Here is a 19,969-nt window from a genome sequence, read left to right as displayed (position 1 = left end):
GGTAAAATAAAGAGCTGAAAATGTGTTGCTGGTTAAAGCGCAGCAGGTCAGGCAGCATCCAAGGAGCAAGAGATTCGACGTTTCGGGCTAAAGCCCTTCATCAGATTCCTGATGAAGGGCTTTAGCCCGAAACGTCGAATCTCTTGCTCCTTGGATGCTGCCTGACTGCTGCGCTTTAACCAGCAACACATTTTCAGCTCTGATCTCCAGCATCTGCAGACCTCACTTTTTACACTAGGTAAAATAAAAGTCACGCGAGCCTTTTTCTTCCATTATTCTTCACCCCACATGGAGATATCCTGTCCCGTACTTACTCTGACCTCTTGACTCTCAAGTTCCCTCTTTCAATCCTCTTTTCAAAAAAATGGTAATTTATCAAAAAATAGCAATTGCTGAGTCCATCTAATCCTATACTTACCATTGTCAACAAAACTAACAGATCTTATGTCACTGCTTTGGTTCTTATAACTGTAACCCATACCCAAATTAATCTGTAGTCCCAAATAATTTCTGCAAGTTTTGCAAGGCTAAGCAAAGTTTGTAATTTCATGCAGCTATGTAACTTTGCACTTTAACTCTTTTACAATAAAATCTTAAGTCTTGAAATCCCATGTAATTGCTTTAAACTCATTACGGGAAATTAAAATTTCAAATTGAACAGTTGCTACAAGGATTATGTCACTTTCCGAATTAATACCTGACAATAACTCAGTTTGCCAGCGTGTCCAGGAAATCTTACTCTTCCCAGATTGCCTGTTAACATTTGTAGGAGTGTTTTCCCCTGACAGGGAATGAAAACTCAGGAGGCAGGCAGACCTCAGGCAAGTGGAAGTTTATTCATGCAGGAATCTGTTAAAGCAGGAAAAGGGTCAAAAGATCTTCTCAGAATCTGGCCTCGATGTATGAACTCAATTATTCGTTTAATCTTTGGTTCAGATCAGAAGATAGATCAACGACACACTCTAACATGTGCAGTAGAGGAGTCTTTTTATATGTTTCTGTATTACAATGGTTACATACAACATAACTACAGTTGTTCCCTCCTCATCCATGCACCTAATCTGGTAAAACACCTAATTAATGATAGATACCCATTTAACAGCCTCAGCTTCCCATGATCTCATAGTGTTTAACAGATGCTGTAATCTCTCGGCCTTGGAATTTTTCTATGCATCCTGTTCATTCCCACTCCAGAGTTTATTGCTATACTCCTTCCGGCCTCTCAGGCTGGCTTTATCTGTAGAGATAGTTTGAATTTGATTATTTGTTGTATCTCATGTGCTGCTTTATTTCAGTTATTACTCTTACATTGCTCACTATTCTAATTATGCAAAAATACAAAAGACAGTTAGTTTCAACTAGTTTCTATAAAATTTGTAATATTGATTTTTGTTAGGAAGTTACTTATAACTATAACGTTAAATACCACTTTTCCTACTCTTAATATTTTGGGCTGTAAATGATCCATTTTGTTCAGGGCACATGATGGTATTTCCTGAAGCTAATTAACTTTCTCATCTAGATCGAAATGCTTTTTCTTTAATACTCTTATTAAAAGTTGGTTACATGTGTACATTCTTTATGCTAAAAACTATCCTTATGATTCCCAATGGAATTTCTAATTAAAACCCATTACAGAGTAATTCATTGCAAAGAAACAACTACAAAATAACTTTAACTGTTGTTCTGACAATGATTTAAGGAGGCGACTGGGTTGATCTCATGCCTGGTGTTCATTCATTCACTGTGGCAAATGATTTTCCATTAATGAGGGCTAAGATTATTTGCTTGCCTATTTTAGAGACATGCCCTTATCAGTAGTGTCTGGAATGCGGTACTCATGACCTTGGTGTAACTTGGTTCAAAGATGTTGGAATATTGCGTGCAATTCTGGTCTCCTTCCTATGGGAAAGATATTATGAAACTTGAAAGGGTTCAGAAAAGATTTACAAGTATGTTGCCAGGGTTGGAGGATTTGAGCTATAGGGAGGGGTTGAATAGGCTGGGGCTGTTTTCCCTGGAATGTCAGAGGCTGAGGGATTACCTTATAGAGGCTTATAAAACCATGAGGGGCATAGATAGGATAAATAGACAAGGTCTTTTCTCTTGGGTTGGGGAGTCCAGAATTAGAGGACATAGGTTTAGGGTGAGAGAGGAAAGATATAAAAGAGACCTACAGGGCAACCTTTTCACTCAGAGGGTGGTATGTGTATGGAATGAGCCGCCAGAGGAAGTGGTTAAGGCTAGTACAATTGCAACATTTAAAAGGCATCTGGATGGTGATACGATTAGGAAGGGTTTGGAGGGATATGGGCCGGGTGCTGGCAGGTGGGACTAGATTAGGTTGGGATATCTGGTCAGCATGGACAAGTTGGACCGAAGGATCTGTTTCCATGCTGTACATCTCTATGACTCTCTATGACTCTGTGTTGTCATTTTCTTTAATGAAACGCTGGAACAGACTGTTAGTCTTATTTATTTCCTGTCAGCCATTTTGTGTTCTAATTCTAAGGCTGGCTGTTCCTTTCTGTTTGTTGGCCATTTTGTGTGAGCAGACATGGGCCATTTTGTTATGAGCATGTAGCATGTACCCCTTAAATATTATAGCAGAAAAATATCCTAATATTCTCATAAGAGAATTTGACTGCACAATTACTGTTCTGTTAAGCCAAAATTACTAAAATAAGTTAGAAAATGAATTTCTCTTCTGTTGTCATGCAGACAAAAAAGCCAAGGCAAGGTAAAAAAAAAATAGAATTAGTTGTTGCCGAAGGTTAATTGAGATGGTGTGGAGGTGCTGGTGTTGGACTGGGGTGGGCAAAATCAGAAGTCACACGACAACAGATTATAGTCCAACAGGTTTATGTGAAATTACAAGCTTTCAGGCTGCTGCTCCTTAGTTATATGACTTCACCTGCCGAAGGAGCAGCGCTCCAAAAGCTTGTGATTTTAAATAAACCTGTTGGACTATAACCTGGTGTCATGTGAATTCTGCCTTAATTGAGGTGAGTTGGGAGAAATCAAATGGAAATTCAACCTTTTACATTTCAAATAAAAGTGATTAATGGACTTTTCCTATATTCCTGTTCCTTACACTCTCACTTCTATTCTGATGATTTTTATTTTGTTTTGATGATTTTGCTTTTACTTTTATATAATTTATGACATAATCCAAGAGCTTTTTAAAATAAGATGAGCACCTTACTTACCTTTACAGGAATGTTTCTGGGGATTTTGTGGGTGTGAGCCACAGCACAAACTGAAATGATCAGACATGCTTCACACATTAAAAGTTTTTTAGCATAATATTTTGAATATAACTGTCGGTGAAATAATGCAGATTAATAATTGTTGTCCATTGCTTGTGGTTGAAACAGAATATTTTGTCTTGGTGTTGAGAGAAAAAAAAATTGCAGAACTGCCGGGAGATATTTCACTCCCACAGAGACCATGTGAAGATTTGTGGTCTATTTGAAAAATAGCTCTGGAAACAGCCTGAGGCACCTTGTTCTTTTTTCACACATTGTAAATTTTCTTTTCCTTCCATTCATCCAGTACTGGATCTGAGATATACAATCCGATATTTTAGCAATAGTGGAGAATTCGAGACGTGATGTGGCAAGGTAGATCTGGATGTTATCTGCGTACATGTTAAAATAGTATAGCATTTTTGAATTTTGCCAAAGGGCAATATGTAGATGAGAAATGAGGGGCGAGTTAAGGACAGATCTTTGTGGAACATCATGATGTGGGAGCAGGGAATGTAGTAATTGCAGGTGGTTCAGTGGCTACAGTTAGACAAAGAAAATGGAACAGACAAGTGCAGTGGCAGTAGAGACACGCCGCAGGAGGATAAGTAGAGGACAGTTTCCTCTGTTGCAACACTGAAAGAATGAAAATCTATGAAAATATTGGCTAATAAGACAATCCAAAGGATGGGTCATGCAGCCAGTGGTTCAGTGATAATTGGGTCAAGGAACAAGGAGATTGGGCATGTGAATAAGAGGAGCTTGGAGATGGAGTAAGTAACGATAGCAGAAAAGCTCGAGTAAGATGTAAGCTGTGAACTTGAGCAGAGTGGTGGGTTAGTGGACGTTTGACACAGTAAGTTCAATGGAAGAGAGGGACACTGCCTTGGTAGTTGATTTGATGGTCTTGATTTTAATGGAAATTAAGAGTTCCTTGCACTTACTGCTGCAGGAAAGAGTGGAGGAGACAGAGGAGAGATGGTTGCCAACGTGTTTTCAGTGAATGGAGGCTATCTTTCCATTCCAGGATAATCCTGGAATAGCGAGTAACTCTCACAGCCAAGATCATGTGTTTTGGACTCAAGTCTGATCTGATAGTGGATGGCTAAACTAGTTGTTTGCCATATCCTTTCATGTTTGTGTTCCTTTACCTTAAAAGAACACAAAGATCAGATATTGAAAGTCCTGCTCTACCGTTGTTATGCCTCCTTTTACTACATGTTTATATAACCTACCCTGTTACAACCATATAACCTATCCATTGCTCAAGTCATGGTTTGTATGAACATGCCTTTGAAATATTAATTTATAATATTGAAAAATATTTCAAAGAGGAACTAGTTCCTTGTTTACCATTTCTAGCAATCCTAACTGCCTAATTATTAAAAGACATGAAGTTGATCTTTACAGTAAATGTACAATAAAAATTCCATTTATACAAAGAGGTGGAGATTCTCCCTCAGAACTTTAGTTCTCTATTTTGAACGTAAAGATGGGCTCTGTGGGGGGTAGGGCAGGGAATAATTATTTGCATAATGTTTCATGTGTAAGCTGTTAAATTATTTTGGAAAAAGCCATTAAATTTTAAGTTTAAGTACCTAGGGGCATATTTTTATATTAAAGATCCTAATTAATGTTTGGAACAGTTTATATAACATGCTGTGTAGCGTCTACACTGCAATTGTCTCACATAGGTTCCCATGTGGAACTCAGATTCCTACAAAATATTCAAAGTCATTGCCACTTGTTTTGAGACAATTGTTGAGATCCCTGGGTCCTGCAGCAGATGGAACTTGATGTTCATTATTAATGTTCTGAAGAATCATGTACTTACCTATAGAGTTAGTGTCATACAGCATGGAAACAGACCATTTGGTCCAACTCGTTCAGGCTGATCAGACTTCACACACTAGCCCCATTTGTCTGTGTTTTGACAATGACCCTCTAAATCTTTCCTATTCATGCACCTGTTCAGATTCTCAAGGTAACAGTGCCACAAGACTGACTGATATGTGAAGGTTGGTATAGTCTCTGTATGATCTTGTGCAGAGCTTCTTTCAGATTGATTGCTGGAATGAGAGAGCACTAACCAGTGAGAAGAGATTGAGTAGAATGGGCCTATATTCAATGGAGCTTAATAAAATGAAAGGCACTCTCATTAAAAACGTACAAATTCTTTGAGTTTTTGATCAGATAAATGTTGAGAGACTCTTTTCCCTGGCTGGAGAGCCCAGGGAGATTAAGTTGATGGAGAAAGTGAGGACTGCAGATGCTGGAGATCAGAGCTGAAAATGTCTTGCTGGAAAAATGCAACAGGTCAGGCAGCATCCAAGGAGCAGGAAAATCGATGTTTCAGGCATAAGCCGAAGAAGAAGGGCTCATGCCCGAAACGTCGATTCTCCTGCTCCTTGGATGTTGCCTGACCTGCTGCGTTTTTCCAGCAACACATTTTCGGCTCAGATTAAGTTGATGAAAAAGGTACTGAAATGATTGCTATGATAATAAAGCAAAACTGTTTTAAAGTTTGGTTTTATGATGTAATTTTGGCTCTAATTACTGATTACTGTAATTTAACAAAACTTACTGTTAAGCTGTTAAATGAGACAAACCTGTGATTTAGCACTCAAGTGCTGATTTGATGCAATTTTCCTGGAGCAGTTGAGATATGTTCACTGAAGCTGCTAAGTGCCATGACTAATTCACTGGCTCAGAAACTGAATGAGAGGATGTACACGTTCTCATATCCAAGAGTCCAGTGGAGGAGGTCCAGAGCAGGAATGGTGCCCTGTATCTGCTGGAAGGAAGTAATTCACATCATTATCTTCACATTCTCTGTTTCCCCAACCCTACAATAACTCTTGCTGCTCTGACTGGCAACTCATCCTCCTCCTATTCCTTTTATGACCAAGGGGCAACCCTGACAAATATTCATTGTTCGTGTTGCAACAAAGCCTCTGAACCCCAAAATACTCTGAATATTTTTAGCCTTTAATCTCCAAAATGCTTCTTTATTTAAAAAGATGACTGCCGCAGACACAAAAATAACTGCAGAGATAAATTGTTTGGATAGATGGCTAAATTTCTGTGTGAGGTTGAAAGGATATAACACCTAAAAAAAGGTATAAAAGAAACTTCAATCAGACAGGACTGTACTCTTATAACTATAAAGTTAAAAAGGGGATAACCGCCACATGATCTACAGTAAGTAATCCCCTAAAGATTATGTCCCAAACTGCATGCAGAAACTTAACCAAAATATGTAAGTGTGAATTCCATAGAGTTTTTTGGAGGGATTCTTGCTGTTTATATTAAAGATGCTAATTGTCATTCGGAACAGTTTATGCAGCATGCTGTGTACCTTCTGCATTGCAATGGCCTTACATAGGTTCCCATGTGCTACTCAGATTCCTACAAGATATTCCAAGTCATACCAGGGAGATTTCGAACCATCTCATACCGAACATGTCTCATTCCTGATGAAGGGCTCATGCCTGAAATGTCGACTCTCCTGCTCCTTGGATACTGCCTTTCTTGCTGTGCTTTTCCAGCACCACACTTTTCGACTCTGATCTCCAGCATCTCCATGTCTCATTAGCCACCTAACCCTCCCCCCCCCAACATTGTGTCCTGCGTGTCTGAATCTAGCTCCACCTTACACGTGGCATTCCTGGAACACCTCACCACTTACCAGATATCATGGAAATCCCTTGCAGGCACACCATCTTTGAAAGGCTGTAGTGCACATGGAAAAGCATTGGCATACTGCTGTTGCCCATCACTGACAAAGTATTGGTATAGCAACCACAATGCCACACTATGAACACCACCATACAGTTTACCTGTGCTTAGCCTCATTCCATCTAAACACCCTCTCTGAGTCAGCACTCCTTTCCCCCTCCACCGCCCCCCCCCCAAATGCTTTTAGGTCATCTTTGTCCAGAAGAAATACGTCACCTACAGGCAATCCCATCAGACAAGTCTAAATATGAGCTTTTATTAATGGACAGCAAGAGGGAAAACAAGCAAAACAAACACAGGCTGCAGTTTGCCTCCACATTGCAAACCAAATGATGGCACGATGACCTTGAGGTCCATGACAGTCGTCTGTATCCAGCTGGTATCAACTGGAATCAGGTGTCAATCAAATCCTGTCTGTCTTTTGGTGCCCAGCTGAGCTCTGTCCAACCACAGAGTTTCCTCCAGCTCAGTGTCCTTATGCTTCTCCTCGGAACTCTGCTCCCCTTTCCCGTAGTGCTTCAACATTTATCACATTGCCCCAAACTGCTCCAAGCTACAAAGATGCCCCTTCAGCAGCTCAACCATCTATGCCTCTTGTTCATCAACCATTCCCCCCGCCTTCTTATCTCAGATACACCTGAACCATTGCATTCATGAGAGTACATCATTACACTTACATGGTACATGCTCCTCTTTCCCACAACATCTTGGGAGTTCCACAGATGATGGGATGCTTTTGTTTAACATTCACATTTTAAGTCATTGCCACTAACTCCTGCATCACTGAGATGACAATATTAGTTTTGCTAGCACCAGCAATATGTTGCCATCTGCCTTTAACTAAAACATTACCATCAGCACATTCCTGCTGCATGCATTGCATATTGGCAAAGAAACGTTTACAAATGAAATATACCTGGACTTTGGAAACACACACTTCATGTATTTGCCCTTCAATGTCCTGACATTCAGCAGGTTTTGTGCTTTTGCCTATGTGAAAATGTTACCCCTCAGATCATTTTTAAATCTTCCCCTCTCACCTTAAACCTATGCCTTCTAGTTATCGACTCTCCCACATGAGAAAAAAGACATTGGCAAATCATCATCTCCATGCCTTTCGTGATCTTATATACCTCCACAAGGTCACCCTTCAGCCTCTGACACTCCAGGGAAAATAACCCCAGCCTAATCAGCCTTTCCCTGTAACTCAAATCCTCAAGTCCCAGCACCATCTATGTAAATCTTTTCTGCACCCTCTCAAGGTTAACAACATTCCTCCTATACAAGGAAAACCAGAATTGTACACAGTTGCTTAAAAGTGGCCTAACAAATGTCCTGTGTACTTACAACATAGCTCTCAACTCCTATACTCAATGTTTTGACCAATGAAGGCAAACGTGTCAAACACCGTCTTCACTGTCTACCTGCGGGTCCACTTTCAAGGAACTATGTACCCGCACCCCTCGGTCTCTTTGTTCAGCATCACTCCCCAGGGCTCTACCATGCCTTGTTTTGCCTTACCAAAATGCAACACCTCATATTTATCTAAATGAAACGCCATCTGCCAATCCTTGGCCCAATACGATGACCAAGGTCCTATTGAACTCTGAGATAATCTTCTTAATTTTGCATTACACACCTATTTTGGTGTCATCTGCAAACTTACTAACCATATCTCCTATATTCACAACTTAGATCCCTTGTGATCTAACTTACTAACCAGTCCACTATGTGGAGCCTTGTCAAATTTTTTCTCAAGTCTTATGATAATATGCCTAAGTGCACGAAATGGATTTGTTTTGATACGGTCTCTATAAGACACATTTACTGATCCAAACATGTGTTTGCTTTCATCTGTTGTTTGACAGTGTGCAATGAGAAAGAGCTGAGGAATCTCGCTTCCAGACTGAAAGACTGGTTTGGGGCTTTACATGCCGATGCCAACCAAGACATAAAATTTAAATCAATCAAGCAATCAGAGCAGACCCGTAAGTAAACCTCTTCACACGAGTTACTGTCAACTGAAATTAGCTTGCTAACAAAGGAAAACAGGTAATGTGAACAGTTGAAAATGTGTTGCTGGTTAAAGCGCAGCAGGTCAGGCAGCATCCAAGGAACAGGAAATTCGACGTTTCGGGCATAAGCCCTTCATCAGGAATGAGGAGAGTGTGCCAAGCAGGCTAAGATAAAAGGTAGGGAGGAGGGACTTGGGGGAGGGGCGATGGAGATGTGATAGGTGGAAGGAGGTCAAGGTGAGGGTGATAGGCCAGAGTGGGGTGGGGGCGGAGAGGTTAGGAAGAAGATTGCAGGTTAGGAGGGCGGTGCTGAGTTGAGGGAACCGACTGAGACAAGGTGGGGTGGTAATGTGAACAGTCTATCAAAAAAATTGTCAACAATTATAATTTTAGTTTTTTGCTGGAATTGGGGATTCTCCCACCTTTTTTTCTAAATCTATAAGCACAAGCATTTTATAAGATAGAGGCTCAGATATTTATATTCCAGTTTAATGCCGGTGCAAAATGCCTTTCATGTTCTGCAGTGCAAATTAACTATGAAAGCATGACACCAAAATGAAATGGAATAAGAATCACTCTTCCAGGCACAAACACTGGATTTAACAGTGAAAGCACAGAATCTGGGTGAAGCAAAACCTTTAAAAACAATATTATCTTCGCACAATTCGTATACTCTTGGTTTAACTTCCATCTGTGACCCTAAATTTCTGAACTTCACGCCATTATCATTTCTGTCCTGTGTCAAATTTATAAAATAATGTTTTGGCAAAAATAGAGATAGGTAACGATAGTGTAGCGGAGGTTGGATCATAAACCAATATCATTTGAATTAAAGTTTTCAATCTCTGCTCATTGCCTTTCCTATATGAAATTAGATTGGGAGATATTGAAGTTAACGATTCAAGTCCAATTTGGTGGTTTTTCAGAACTGAAGACTTTTGAAGAGTCCAATTGGACTCAAAACATTAACTCCCTCTTCTCGCAGAGGCTGCCAGGCCTACTGCATTTTTCCATTTTTGTTTCAGACTTCCAGCATCCACCATATTTTACTTGTATTTGAAATAGTTTTTAGTGAATCCATGGCAGCCTCATTTAAGTGATGGGTTTTTCCCAAAAGCCTAGATTAAGACTGATTATTTGAATTGATCTTGCCTGTAGTGAGTGCCAGTACTGAAACTGACCAATTGAATGACTCTTTGCAGTAAAATATAACAGTACGCCATCCGGTAACAATGACATCCAATATAATCTGAACAAAAAAATCACAAAAGTTAAATTAAAATTTTGCCTTTACAACATCTGGGAAATAACACACTAGATAAACTAGGGATGATTTTGCCCTTACCAAAAAAACATGCAAAACATGCCAGCCTGGCACCAAATGGCCCATTTTGAGAATCAGCCTCAATAGTAACAGGGATGTTCAGCAAGTCAATCAGTGTGTGCAGAAAGAAACAGTAAATTTTTCAGTTCTCTGCATCTCTCCCCATTTGCTGCCACACTGCTGAGCATTTCCAACCTCCTGCTTTTGTCGAAATCATATTGAGTCATTGATTTGTGGCGGGAAATTCGTTTTTCTTTCGAGAGTTCCTAGAGTTTACAAAATCTTCAGTCAGTTCTGGGAACATCCAAAACATTCTGATCATTATTTTAAATGGGCCAAAATCCTGACTTAGAGACTGCTTCTCCAGGCAGTAGGTTCAATGAAACTTCACTGTAGTCACAGCATCTGCGTCTCATTTTCTGGGTGCTACCATCCCAATTTTAGCTGGCAGTCCTGTTGCATTTGTGTAAGGAGTTTGCCTTTTATTCCCTGAAATTATTTGCAGAGCAAATTGCTGGATCGAGCCTGGATCAGCACATGGTGAATCAACACTTTCTCTGCTTTTCTGGTGGTGTATGGGAGTAAGTTGAGTAATGCATCCACTGAGCCATACACCTTTTGCCTCTTGAGCTCTAATCTCACTGTGGTAATGACACTGAAGCTGTCATCATTTACCATGATGCAGCTGCATTAGATGTCATTCTATGTACAGAATAATGTGGAATTTCAAATTGCTGTCACTAACTCTATGCTTCTCAGGGGATGTACTGTTGAGATCCACCCAGTCTGTAATCAACTGGAAATTATTGAATGAGTGGGAACTTTCACTGCGCACCATTAAGTCTCGCTATGAATCTCTCGAAAGGATACACCTTGTTGAATTAGGTGTAACTGGTTTTTAAGTGCATCTTAAGTTCCAAATTTCTCTGAATACTCTCGCTAGCCCTTAAAAATTTCATAGTTTTGTATGACATGCAGATTACATTTTTTATAACTTAGGTTTATAGCATTTAATCTTTTTAATTTTTGTGAGGCACGACCTACCCCTCGCAAAGCCGTGCTGACTGTCTCTAATCAAACTATTGTTTTCCAAGTAATCATAAATCCTGTCTCTCAGAACCATCTCCGATAATATGCCCACCATAGCCATAAGGCTGATTGGTCTGTAATTCCTAGGATTATCCCTATTCTCTTTCTTGAACAAGGGATGAACATTTGCCACCCTCCAGTCATCTGCACTACACCAGTAGACAGTGCGAGCGCAAACATCATCACCAAAGTCACAGCAATCTCTTCCCTCACTTCCTGTAGTAACCTTGGATATATTCCATCTGGCCTGGGGGACTTATCTATTCTTATGTCTTTCAACATTTTCAGAACATCCTCCTTCATAACATCAGCCTGTTTGAGCATATCAACTTGTTTCACACTGTTCTCACAAATGACAAGGTCCCTCTCAGTAGTGAATACTGAAGTATAGTACTCATTAAGGATCCACTACCTCCTCTTGCCATGGAGCTTGTCGTGGAGCCCACAAGGGAGCAGGCTATTCTGGACCTAGTGCTATGTAATGAACCAGATATTATAAAAAATCTTAAAGTGAAGGAACACTTAGGAAGCAGCGATCATAATATGGTAGAGTTCAGTCTGCAGTTTGAAAGAGAGAAGGCAAAATTGGACGTAATGGTGTTACAGTTAAATAAAGGTAATTATGAGGGCTTGAGAGTGGAACTGATGGAAATAGACTGGAAGCAGAGCCTAGTGGGGAAGACAGTAGAGCAAAGATGGCAGGAGTTTGTGGGTATAATTGAGGACACTGTACAGAGGTTCACCCCAAGAAAAGAAAGATTATCCGGGGAGGGATGAGACAGCCATGGCTGACAAAGGAAGTCAGGAAATGTATTAAAGAAAAAGAGAGATCCTATAAAGTGGCCAATAGCACTGGGAAATCAGAAGATTGGGAAGGCTACAAAAACAAATAGAGGATAACAAAGAGAGAAATAAGGAAGGAGAGGATCAAATATGAAGGTAGGCTAGCCAGTAATATTAGAAATGATAGTAAGTTTCTTTCAATGCATAAGAAACAAATGACAGGCAAAAGTAGAGATTGGGCCACTTCAAACTGATGCTGGAAGCCTAGTAATGGGAGATAAGGAAATAGCTGGAGAACTTAATAAGTACTTTGCGTCAGTCTTCACAGTGGAAGACATGAGTAATATCCCAACAATTAAAGGGAGTCAGGGGGCTGAGTTGAGTATGGTTGCCATTACAAAAGAGAAAGTGCTAGAAAAGCTAAAAGGTCTTTAAATTGATAAAACTCCTGGCCCCGATGGGCTACATCCTAGAGTTCTGAGGGAGGTGGCTGAGGAAATAGCGAAGGCGTTGGTTGCGATCTTTCAAAAGTCACTGGAGTCAGGGATGATTGGAAGATTGCTGTTGTAACCCCCTTGTTCAAGAAAGGATCAAGACAAAAGATGGAAAATTATGGCCAATTAGCCTAACCTCGGTTGTTAGTAAAATTCTAGAATCCATCATTAAGGATGAGGTTTCTAAATTGTTGGAAGAGCAGGGTCAGATTAGAACAAGTCAACATGGATTTAGTAAGGGGAGGTCATGCCTGACAAACCTATTGGAATTCTTTGAAGAGGTGACAAGTAGGTTAGACCAGGGAAACCCAGTGGATGTGGTCTATCTAGACTTCCAAAAGGCCTTTGATAAAGTGCCACACGGGAGGCTGCTGAGCAAGGTGAGGGCCCATGGTGTTCGAGGTGAGCTACTGGTATGGATTGAGGATTGGCTGTCTGATAGAAGGCAGAGAGTTGGGATAAAAGGTTCTTTTTCGGAATGGCAGCTGGTGACAAGCGGTGTCCCTCAGGATTCAGTGTTGGGGCTGCAGCTGTTCACGTTATATATTAATGATCTGGATGAAGGGACTGGGGCATTCTAGCGAAGTTTGTCGATGATACGAAGTTAGGTGGACAAGCAGGTAGTACTGAGGAAGTGGGGAGGCTGCAGAAGGATCTAGACAGTTTGGGAGAGTGGTCCAGGAAATGGCTGATGGAATTCAAGGTGAGCAAATGCAAGGTCTTGCACTTTGGAAAAAAGTATACAAACATGGACTACTATCTAAATGGTGTGAAAATTCATAAAGCCAAAGTATAAAGGGATCCGGGAGTGCTAGTCGAGGATTCTCTAAAGGTAAACATGCAGGTTGAGCCCGTGATTAAGAAAGCGAATGCAATGTTGTCATTTATCTCAAGAGGATTGGAATATAAATGCACCGTTGTGCTACTGAGACTTTATAAAGCTCTGGTTACGCCCCATTTGGAGTACTGTGTTCAGTTTTGGTCCCCACACCTCAGGATGGACATACTGGCACTGGAGCATGTCCAGCGGAGATTCACACGGATGATCCCTGGAATGGTAGGTCTAACATATGAGGAACGATTGAGGATCCTGGGATTGTATTCATTGGAGTTTAGAAGATTAAGGGGAGATCTATTAGAAACTTACAAGATAATGCATGGTTTGGAAAGGGTGGACACTAGGAAATTGTTTCCATTAGGCGAGGAGACTAGGACCCGTGGACACAGCCTTAGAATTAGACGGGGTAAATTCAGAACAGAAATGCGGAGACACTTCTTAAGCCAGAGAGTGGTGGGCCTGTGGAATTCATTGCCGCAGAGTGCAGTGGAGGCTGGGATGCTAAGTGTCTTCAAGGCAGAGATTGATAAATTCTTGATGTCACAAGGGATTAAGGGCTATGGGGAGAATGCTGGTAAGTGGAATTGAAATGCCCATCAGCCATGATTGAATGGCGGAGTGGACTCGATGGGCCAAATGGCCTTACGTCCACTCCTATGTCTTATGGTCTAATGGTCCTCCAACTCCAAGCACAAGTTCCCTCCACTATCCCTGATCAGCTCTAACCTCACTCTAGTCATTCTCATGTTCCTCACATAAGTGTAGAATACCTTAGAATTTTCCTTAATGCTTCCCACTAAAACTTTCTCATGCCCCCTGCTAGCTCTCCTAAGTCCATTCTTCAGTTCCTTCCTGGCAACCTTTTAACCCTCTAGAGTCCTGTCTTATCCTTGCCTCCTCAATCTTAAGTAAGCTTCCTTCTTCCTCTTGATTAGATGCTCCACATCCCATGTCATCCAAGGTTCCTTCACCCCACCATCCCTTCCCTGCCTCAGTGAAACAAACCTATCCAGCATTATCAGCAAGTGCTCCCTAAATAACCTGCACAATTCTGTCTTGCATTTCCCTGAGAAATCTCTTGCTAATTTAGGCACCCCGTTCCTGCCTAATAGCACTGTAATTCCTCCTCCCCCATTTAAATACTTTCCCAAACCATCTGCTCCTATCACTCTCCCTGGCAGTAGTAAAGGTCAGGGAGTTGTGATGACTATCACCAAAATGCTCTCCCACCCAGAAATCTGACACCTGGTCTGGTTCGTTGCCAAGCACCAAATCGAACATGGCCTCCCCTCTAGTCAGCCTATCTACACATTGAATTCTTTCAGGATGTGACAAAACACACTGATGAAGGTAGAACAGTGGATGTGATATACATGGATTTAATTAGGCATTTGACACAGTTCCCCATGGTAGGCTCATTCAGAAAGTAAGGAGGCATGGGTTACAGGGAAATTTGCCTGTCTGGATACAGAATTGGCTGGCCCATAGAAAGCAAAGGGTGTTAGGAGATGGAAAGTATTCAGCCCAGAGTTCGGTGACCAGCAGTGTTCCACAGGGATCTGTTCTGGGACCTCTGCTATTTCTGATTTTTATAAATGACTTGGATGAGAAAGTGGAAGAGTGGGGTAGTATATTTGCCAATGACATGAAAGTTGGTGGAGTGGTGGATAGTGTGGAGGGCTGTTGTATGCTGCAACGAGACATTGACAGGATGCAGAACTGAGCTGTTAAGTAGCTGATGGAGTTCAGTCTGGAAAAGTGCAAAGTGATTCATTTTGGAAGATCGAAGATGAATGCAGATTACAGGGTTAAAGGCAATATTCTTGGCACTGTGGAGAGCAGAGGGATCTTGGGTCCATGTCCATAGATCCCTCAAAGTTGTCACCCAAGTTGATAGGGTTGTTAAGAAGGCATAAGGTATGTTAGCTCTCATTAGTAGGGGGATTGAGTTTAAGAGCCACAAGGGTATGCTGCAGCTCTATAAAGCTCTGATTAGACCACTCTTACAATATTGTGTTCAGTTCTGGTCACCTCATAATAAGAAGGAAGCTTTAGAGAGGGTGCAGAGGAGGTTTACCAGGATGCTGCCTGGACTGGAGGGCATGTCATATGAAGAAAGTTTGAGGGAGCTAAGGCTTTTCTCATTGGAGAGAAGAAGGGTGAGGAGTGTACAAGATGATGAGAGGCATAGATTGAGTGAATAGTCAGAGCCATTTCTGCCCTGACTATCACAAGGGGGCATAATTTTAATGTGATTGGAGGAAGGCTGAGGATTTTAATGAGGAAATGTGTGAGGTGATTTACTTTGGAAGGAGTAACAGGAATGAAGAGTACTGGGCTAATTGCAAGATTCTTGTTAGTGAAGATGAACAGAGAGATCTTGGTGTCCATGTACATAGATCCTTGAAAGTTGCCACCCTGATTGATAGATTGTTCAGAAGGCATAGGGTGTGTTAGCTTTTATTGGTAGAAGGATTGAGTTTTAGAACCATGCTGCAACTGTACAAAACTCTGTTGTGGCCATATTTGGAGTATTGCATACAGTTCTGGTCACCGCATTATAGGAAGGATGTTGAAGCTTTGGAAAGGGTTCAGAGGAGATTTATTAGGATATTGCCTGGTTGGAGGGAAGGTCTTACAAGGAAACACTGAGGAGACTTAAGGCTGTTTTCATTGGAGAGAAGGTTGAGAAGTGACTTATTAGAGACATATAAAATAATCAGAGGGTTAGATATGGTGGACAGTGTGAGCCCTTTCCCTCAGATGGTGATGGCTAGCATGAGGGGACATAGCTTTAAACTGAGGGGTGATAGATATAGGATAGATGATAGAGGTAGTTTCTTTACTCAGAGAATAGTAGGGGCGTGGAACACACAGCCTGCAACAGTTGTAGACTCCCCAGCTTTAAGGGCATTTAAATGGTCATTGGATAGACATATGGACAAGAATGGAATAGTGTAGGTTAGATGGGCTTCAGATTGGTTTCACAGGTTGGCGCAACATTGAGGACCGAAGGGCCAGTACTGCACTGTAATGTTCTATGTTCTATGTTTAAGGGAGATGTCAGAAGTTGGTTCTTTACACAGGGAGTGGTAGGTGTGTGGAATGCATTGTCAGCAGTGGTAGTGGAGTCAGATACAGTTGGGACATTTAAGTGACTCTTGAATAGGCACATGGATGATCGTAAAATAAAGGGTATGTACAAAGTTAGAAATCACACAACACCAGGTTACAGCCCAACAGGTTTACTTGTACTCTATCTTGATTTCAAGGTGTGCACAACATTGAAAATTCTGTGACTAAGGAAGAAAATATAAGGCTGTGGGGACAAATGTACACAAATGATATAAGCCGAGTTATGCATTTGAAGAGTTGATGGTTCACACAATGTGTCAAGCAGCCTCTCTCTGTATAAAAATGTTGTGGTGGATGTAGTGATAGGCATTCCCCTTGGAAAGTGGAATAACTGGGAGAATGCACAGAGACCACAAGGAAAAAGTTAGAAGACAAGGGAGAAGGTGGTTGTGGACCTGATGAAGGAGCAGCGCTCTGAAAGCTAGTGCTTCCAAATAAACTTGTTGGACTATAACTTGGTGTTGTGTGATTTACAACTTTGTACACCCCAGTCCAACACCAGACCCTCTAAATCATGAAGGGTATGTAGGTTAGTTTGATTTTACGATAGGATAAAAGATCGGCACAACCTCGAAGTTTGAAGGGCCTGTACTGTGCTGTATTGTTCTATGTTCAAATCCAATCATAATTATTAGTTTAGAACAGGAAGCATGTTTCAGTGAGGATATTCTCACTCAACAGCAGATCTCTAACATATTCTTCTTCTCAGAGTTTATAATGGGAGAATGAATCACCGAACACTACATGGACATGGATTCCTACTGAGTATTCATCTCTCATCGTCCTTCTCCCTTGTCTTCTAACATCTTCCATGTGGTCTCTGCTCATTCTCCCAGTTATTCCACTTTCCAAAAGGAATGCCTATCACTCCATCCATTAGGTAGAGCAATTGAATCACAACATTTTTATACAGAGAGAGGCTGCTTGACACATTGTGTGAACCACCAACTCTTCAAAAGAGCAACTTGGCTAATATCATTTGTGTAAATTTGCCCCCACAGCCTTACATTTTCTTCCTTAGTCACAGAATTTTCAATGCTATGCACACATTGAAATCAAGATAGAGATCTTCAGCAAGCAAACTGCTTCCTCCAGACTGGCAACTTTAAGGAGTGCTAGTGATCACCAAGCACCTCCACAATGCAGCAGCAGCCAATGGAAATTTGTCAGTAATCAGTCTGAAAATAGTTGCTAATCACTTTAAGTAGCACTGGTGCTTCCTGCTGCTGAATGCATGTTCAGTTATGTCTGATCGAGAGATGTTGTTAGCAATCGTGGTGAGCTCCAAAGTAGTCGTGCTGGCCTCGAACTACAGTAAACACCGGTGTCATGATTTCCTAACTCTCTGTACTTCCAGCAGAGGTTATCTGCCAAAGGGATAAAAACACTCACCAAGATGGCATCTGACATGACTCTCCCCATAAGTGCTTGGTACCACAGATGCCATGTTGAATCTCATAAGCCCTTTTTAAATCTCGAAAGGCCAAACTTTGTTGCTGTCAATTGTGTTACCGATGGCTGAAAGGTAACTGTTAATCAAGACATTAGAAAATTTCCTTGATCTTTTGTTGTTCGTGTCATGAAAATATATTTGCTTACCTTTGATTCCAGACAAAATCTTGCATTAGCATCTAATTCAAAGAAGTACCAACTGCAGTGCCCAGACCAAATATGGCACCTTTCCCAGTTATGCTTTATCTAGGCCTCGTGTGTTGTAATTTAGCTCTGGTGAGTAGAGATGAGAGTTCTAGTTTTTGAATGGTGAGCTCCTATTGCTTCTAATTGTATTTAATGGGTCAAGGGGAGATGGATAAGAGGGTGAGGGATGTGGGAGACTAGATATGTGAGGGAGCTTGAGGTGAAGGAATCCCAAGGGAGCAATGACCATAATATGATAGAGTTCACCCTGCGGTTTTAGAGGGAGAGAGAGACAGAGAGAGAGAGAGACAGAGACAGAGACAGACAGAGACAGAGAGAGAGAGGCAGAGACAGAGACAGAAAGATGTAACGATGGTACAGTTGAGTAAAGGTAACTACAAAGATGAAGGAGGAGCTGGCCAAAGTTGATTGGAAGGGCAGCCGAGCAGGGACGATGGTGGAGCAACAATGGCAGAAGGCAGAGATTAGGGTTAAAGGGGTTTAGATTAGATTCCCTGCAGTGTAGTAACAGGCCATTTGGCCCAACAAGTCCACGTCAACCCTCCACCCAGACCCATTTCCCTCTGACTAGCGTACCTGACACTATGAGCAATTTAGCATGACCAATTCACCTGACCGGCACATCTTTGGACTGTGGGAGGAAACCCACGCATACACAGGGAGAATGTGCAAACTCCACACAGACATTCCCCCCCGAGGCTGAAATCGAACCCAGGTCCCTGGTACTGTGAGGCAGCAGTGCTAACCACTGAGCCACCATGCTGCCCGGGTCTTTTTCAGGCTGGCAGCTGGTGACTAGCAGAGTTTCACAGGGTTTTGTGTCGGAATGTCATACATCAATAACTTGGACAAAAAAAGTGAGGGCATTGTTGCTAAGTTTGCAGATGACACAAAGATAGCTGGATGGACAGGTAGTGTTGAGGACACAGGAGACTACAGAAGGGCTTGGGAAAAGCAAGGAATTTGGGCAAAGAAGTGGCAGATGGAATACAATGTGGGAAAGTATAAGATTATGCACTTTGGAGGAAGAATAGAGGCATAGACTATTTTCTAAACAGGGAAAGGCTTCAGAAATTTGAAGCACAATGAGAATTAGGAGTCCTATTTCAGGATTCTCTTACAGTTAACATGCAGCTTCAGTTGGCAGTTAGGAAGACAAATGCAATGTTTGCATTCATTTTAAGAGGGCTAGTATATGAGAGCAGAAATATGCTACTGAGGTTGTATAAGACTCTGGTCAGTTAAACAGCATTTGGAATATTGTGGAGAGAAATCAGAATTAACATTTTGGGTTGAGTGACCTCAGAACTGAACTGAGATGGAAGGGCTCTGGCCAAAAACATTGATTTTCCTGCTCCTCAGATTCTGCCTGACCTGCTGTGCTTTTCCATCAACACACTCTCGACTTGGAAATATATTGCCATTCCTTTGCTGTCGCTGGGTCAAATCATGGAATTCCCTCCTGAGGGTATTGTGAGTGAACCCACAGCAGGTGAACTGCAGCAGTTCAAGAAGGCAGCTCACCACCACTTTCTCAAGGGCAACTAGGGATGAGCAATACATTCTGGCCAGCCAGCAATGCCCACATTCCCCCAAATGAATAAATATAAGAAAAGTACTGCTGGACCTGCTGAGATTTTCCAGCA

The 19,969-nt window shown here is 41.5% G+C and overlaps 1 protein-coding gene across 1 annotated transcript in view; it reads left to right on the top strand.

The window, feature by feature from the left end:
- The window catches only part of spock1 (SPARC (osteonectin), cwcv and kazal like domains proteoglycan 1), a 533,327-nt gene that overhangs the window by 492,923 nt on the left and 20,435 nt on the right, over positions 1–19,969 (top strand). Inside the window, exon 7 of the mRNA XM_060836813.1 lies at positions 8,855–8,974. Coding sequence (XP_060692796.1) covers positions 8,855–8,974 — 120 coding nt within the window. The remainder of the gene's footprint in view (positions 1–8,854; positions 8,975–19,969) is intronic.

Source organism: Hemiscyllium ocellatum, chromosome 16, assembly GCF_020745735.1.
Source record: "Hemiscyllium ocellatum isolate sHemOce1 chromosome 16, sHemOce1.pat.X.cur, whole genome shotgun sequence".
NCBI classification, from domain to species: Eukaryota; Metazoa; Chordata; class Chondrichthyes; order Orectolobiformes; family Hemiscylliidae; genus Hemiscyllium; species Hemiscyllium ocellatum.
This window is presented reverse-complemented; position numbering and strand designations above follow the sequence as displayed.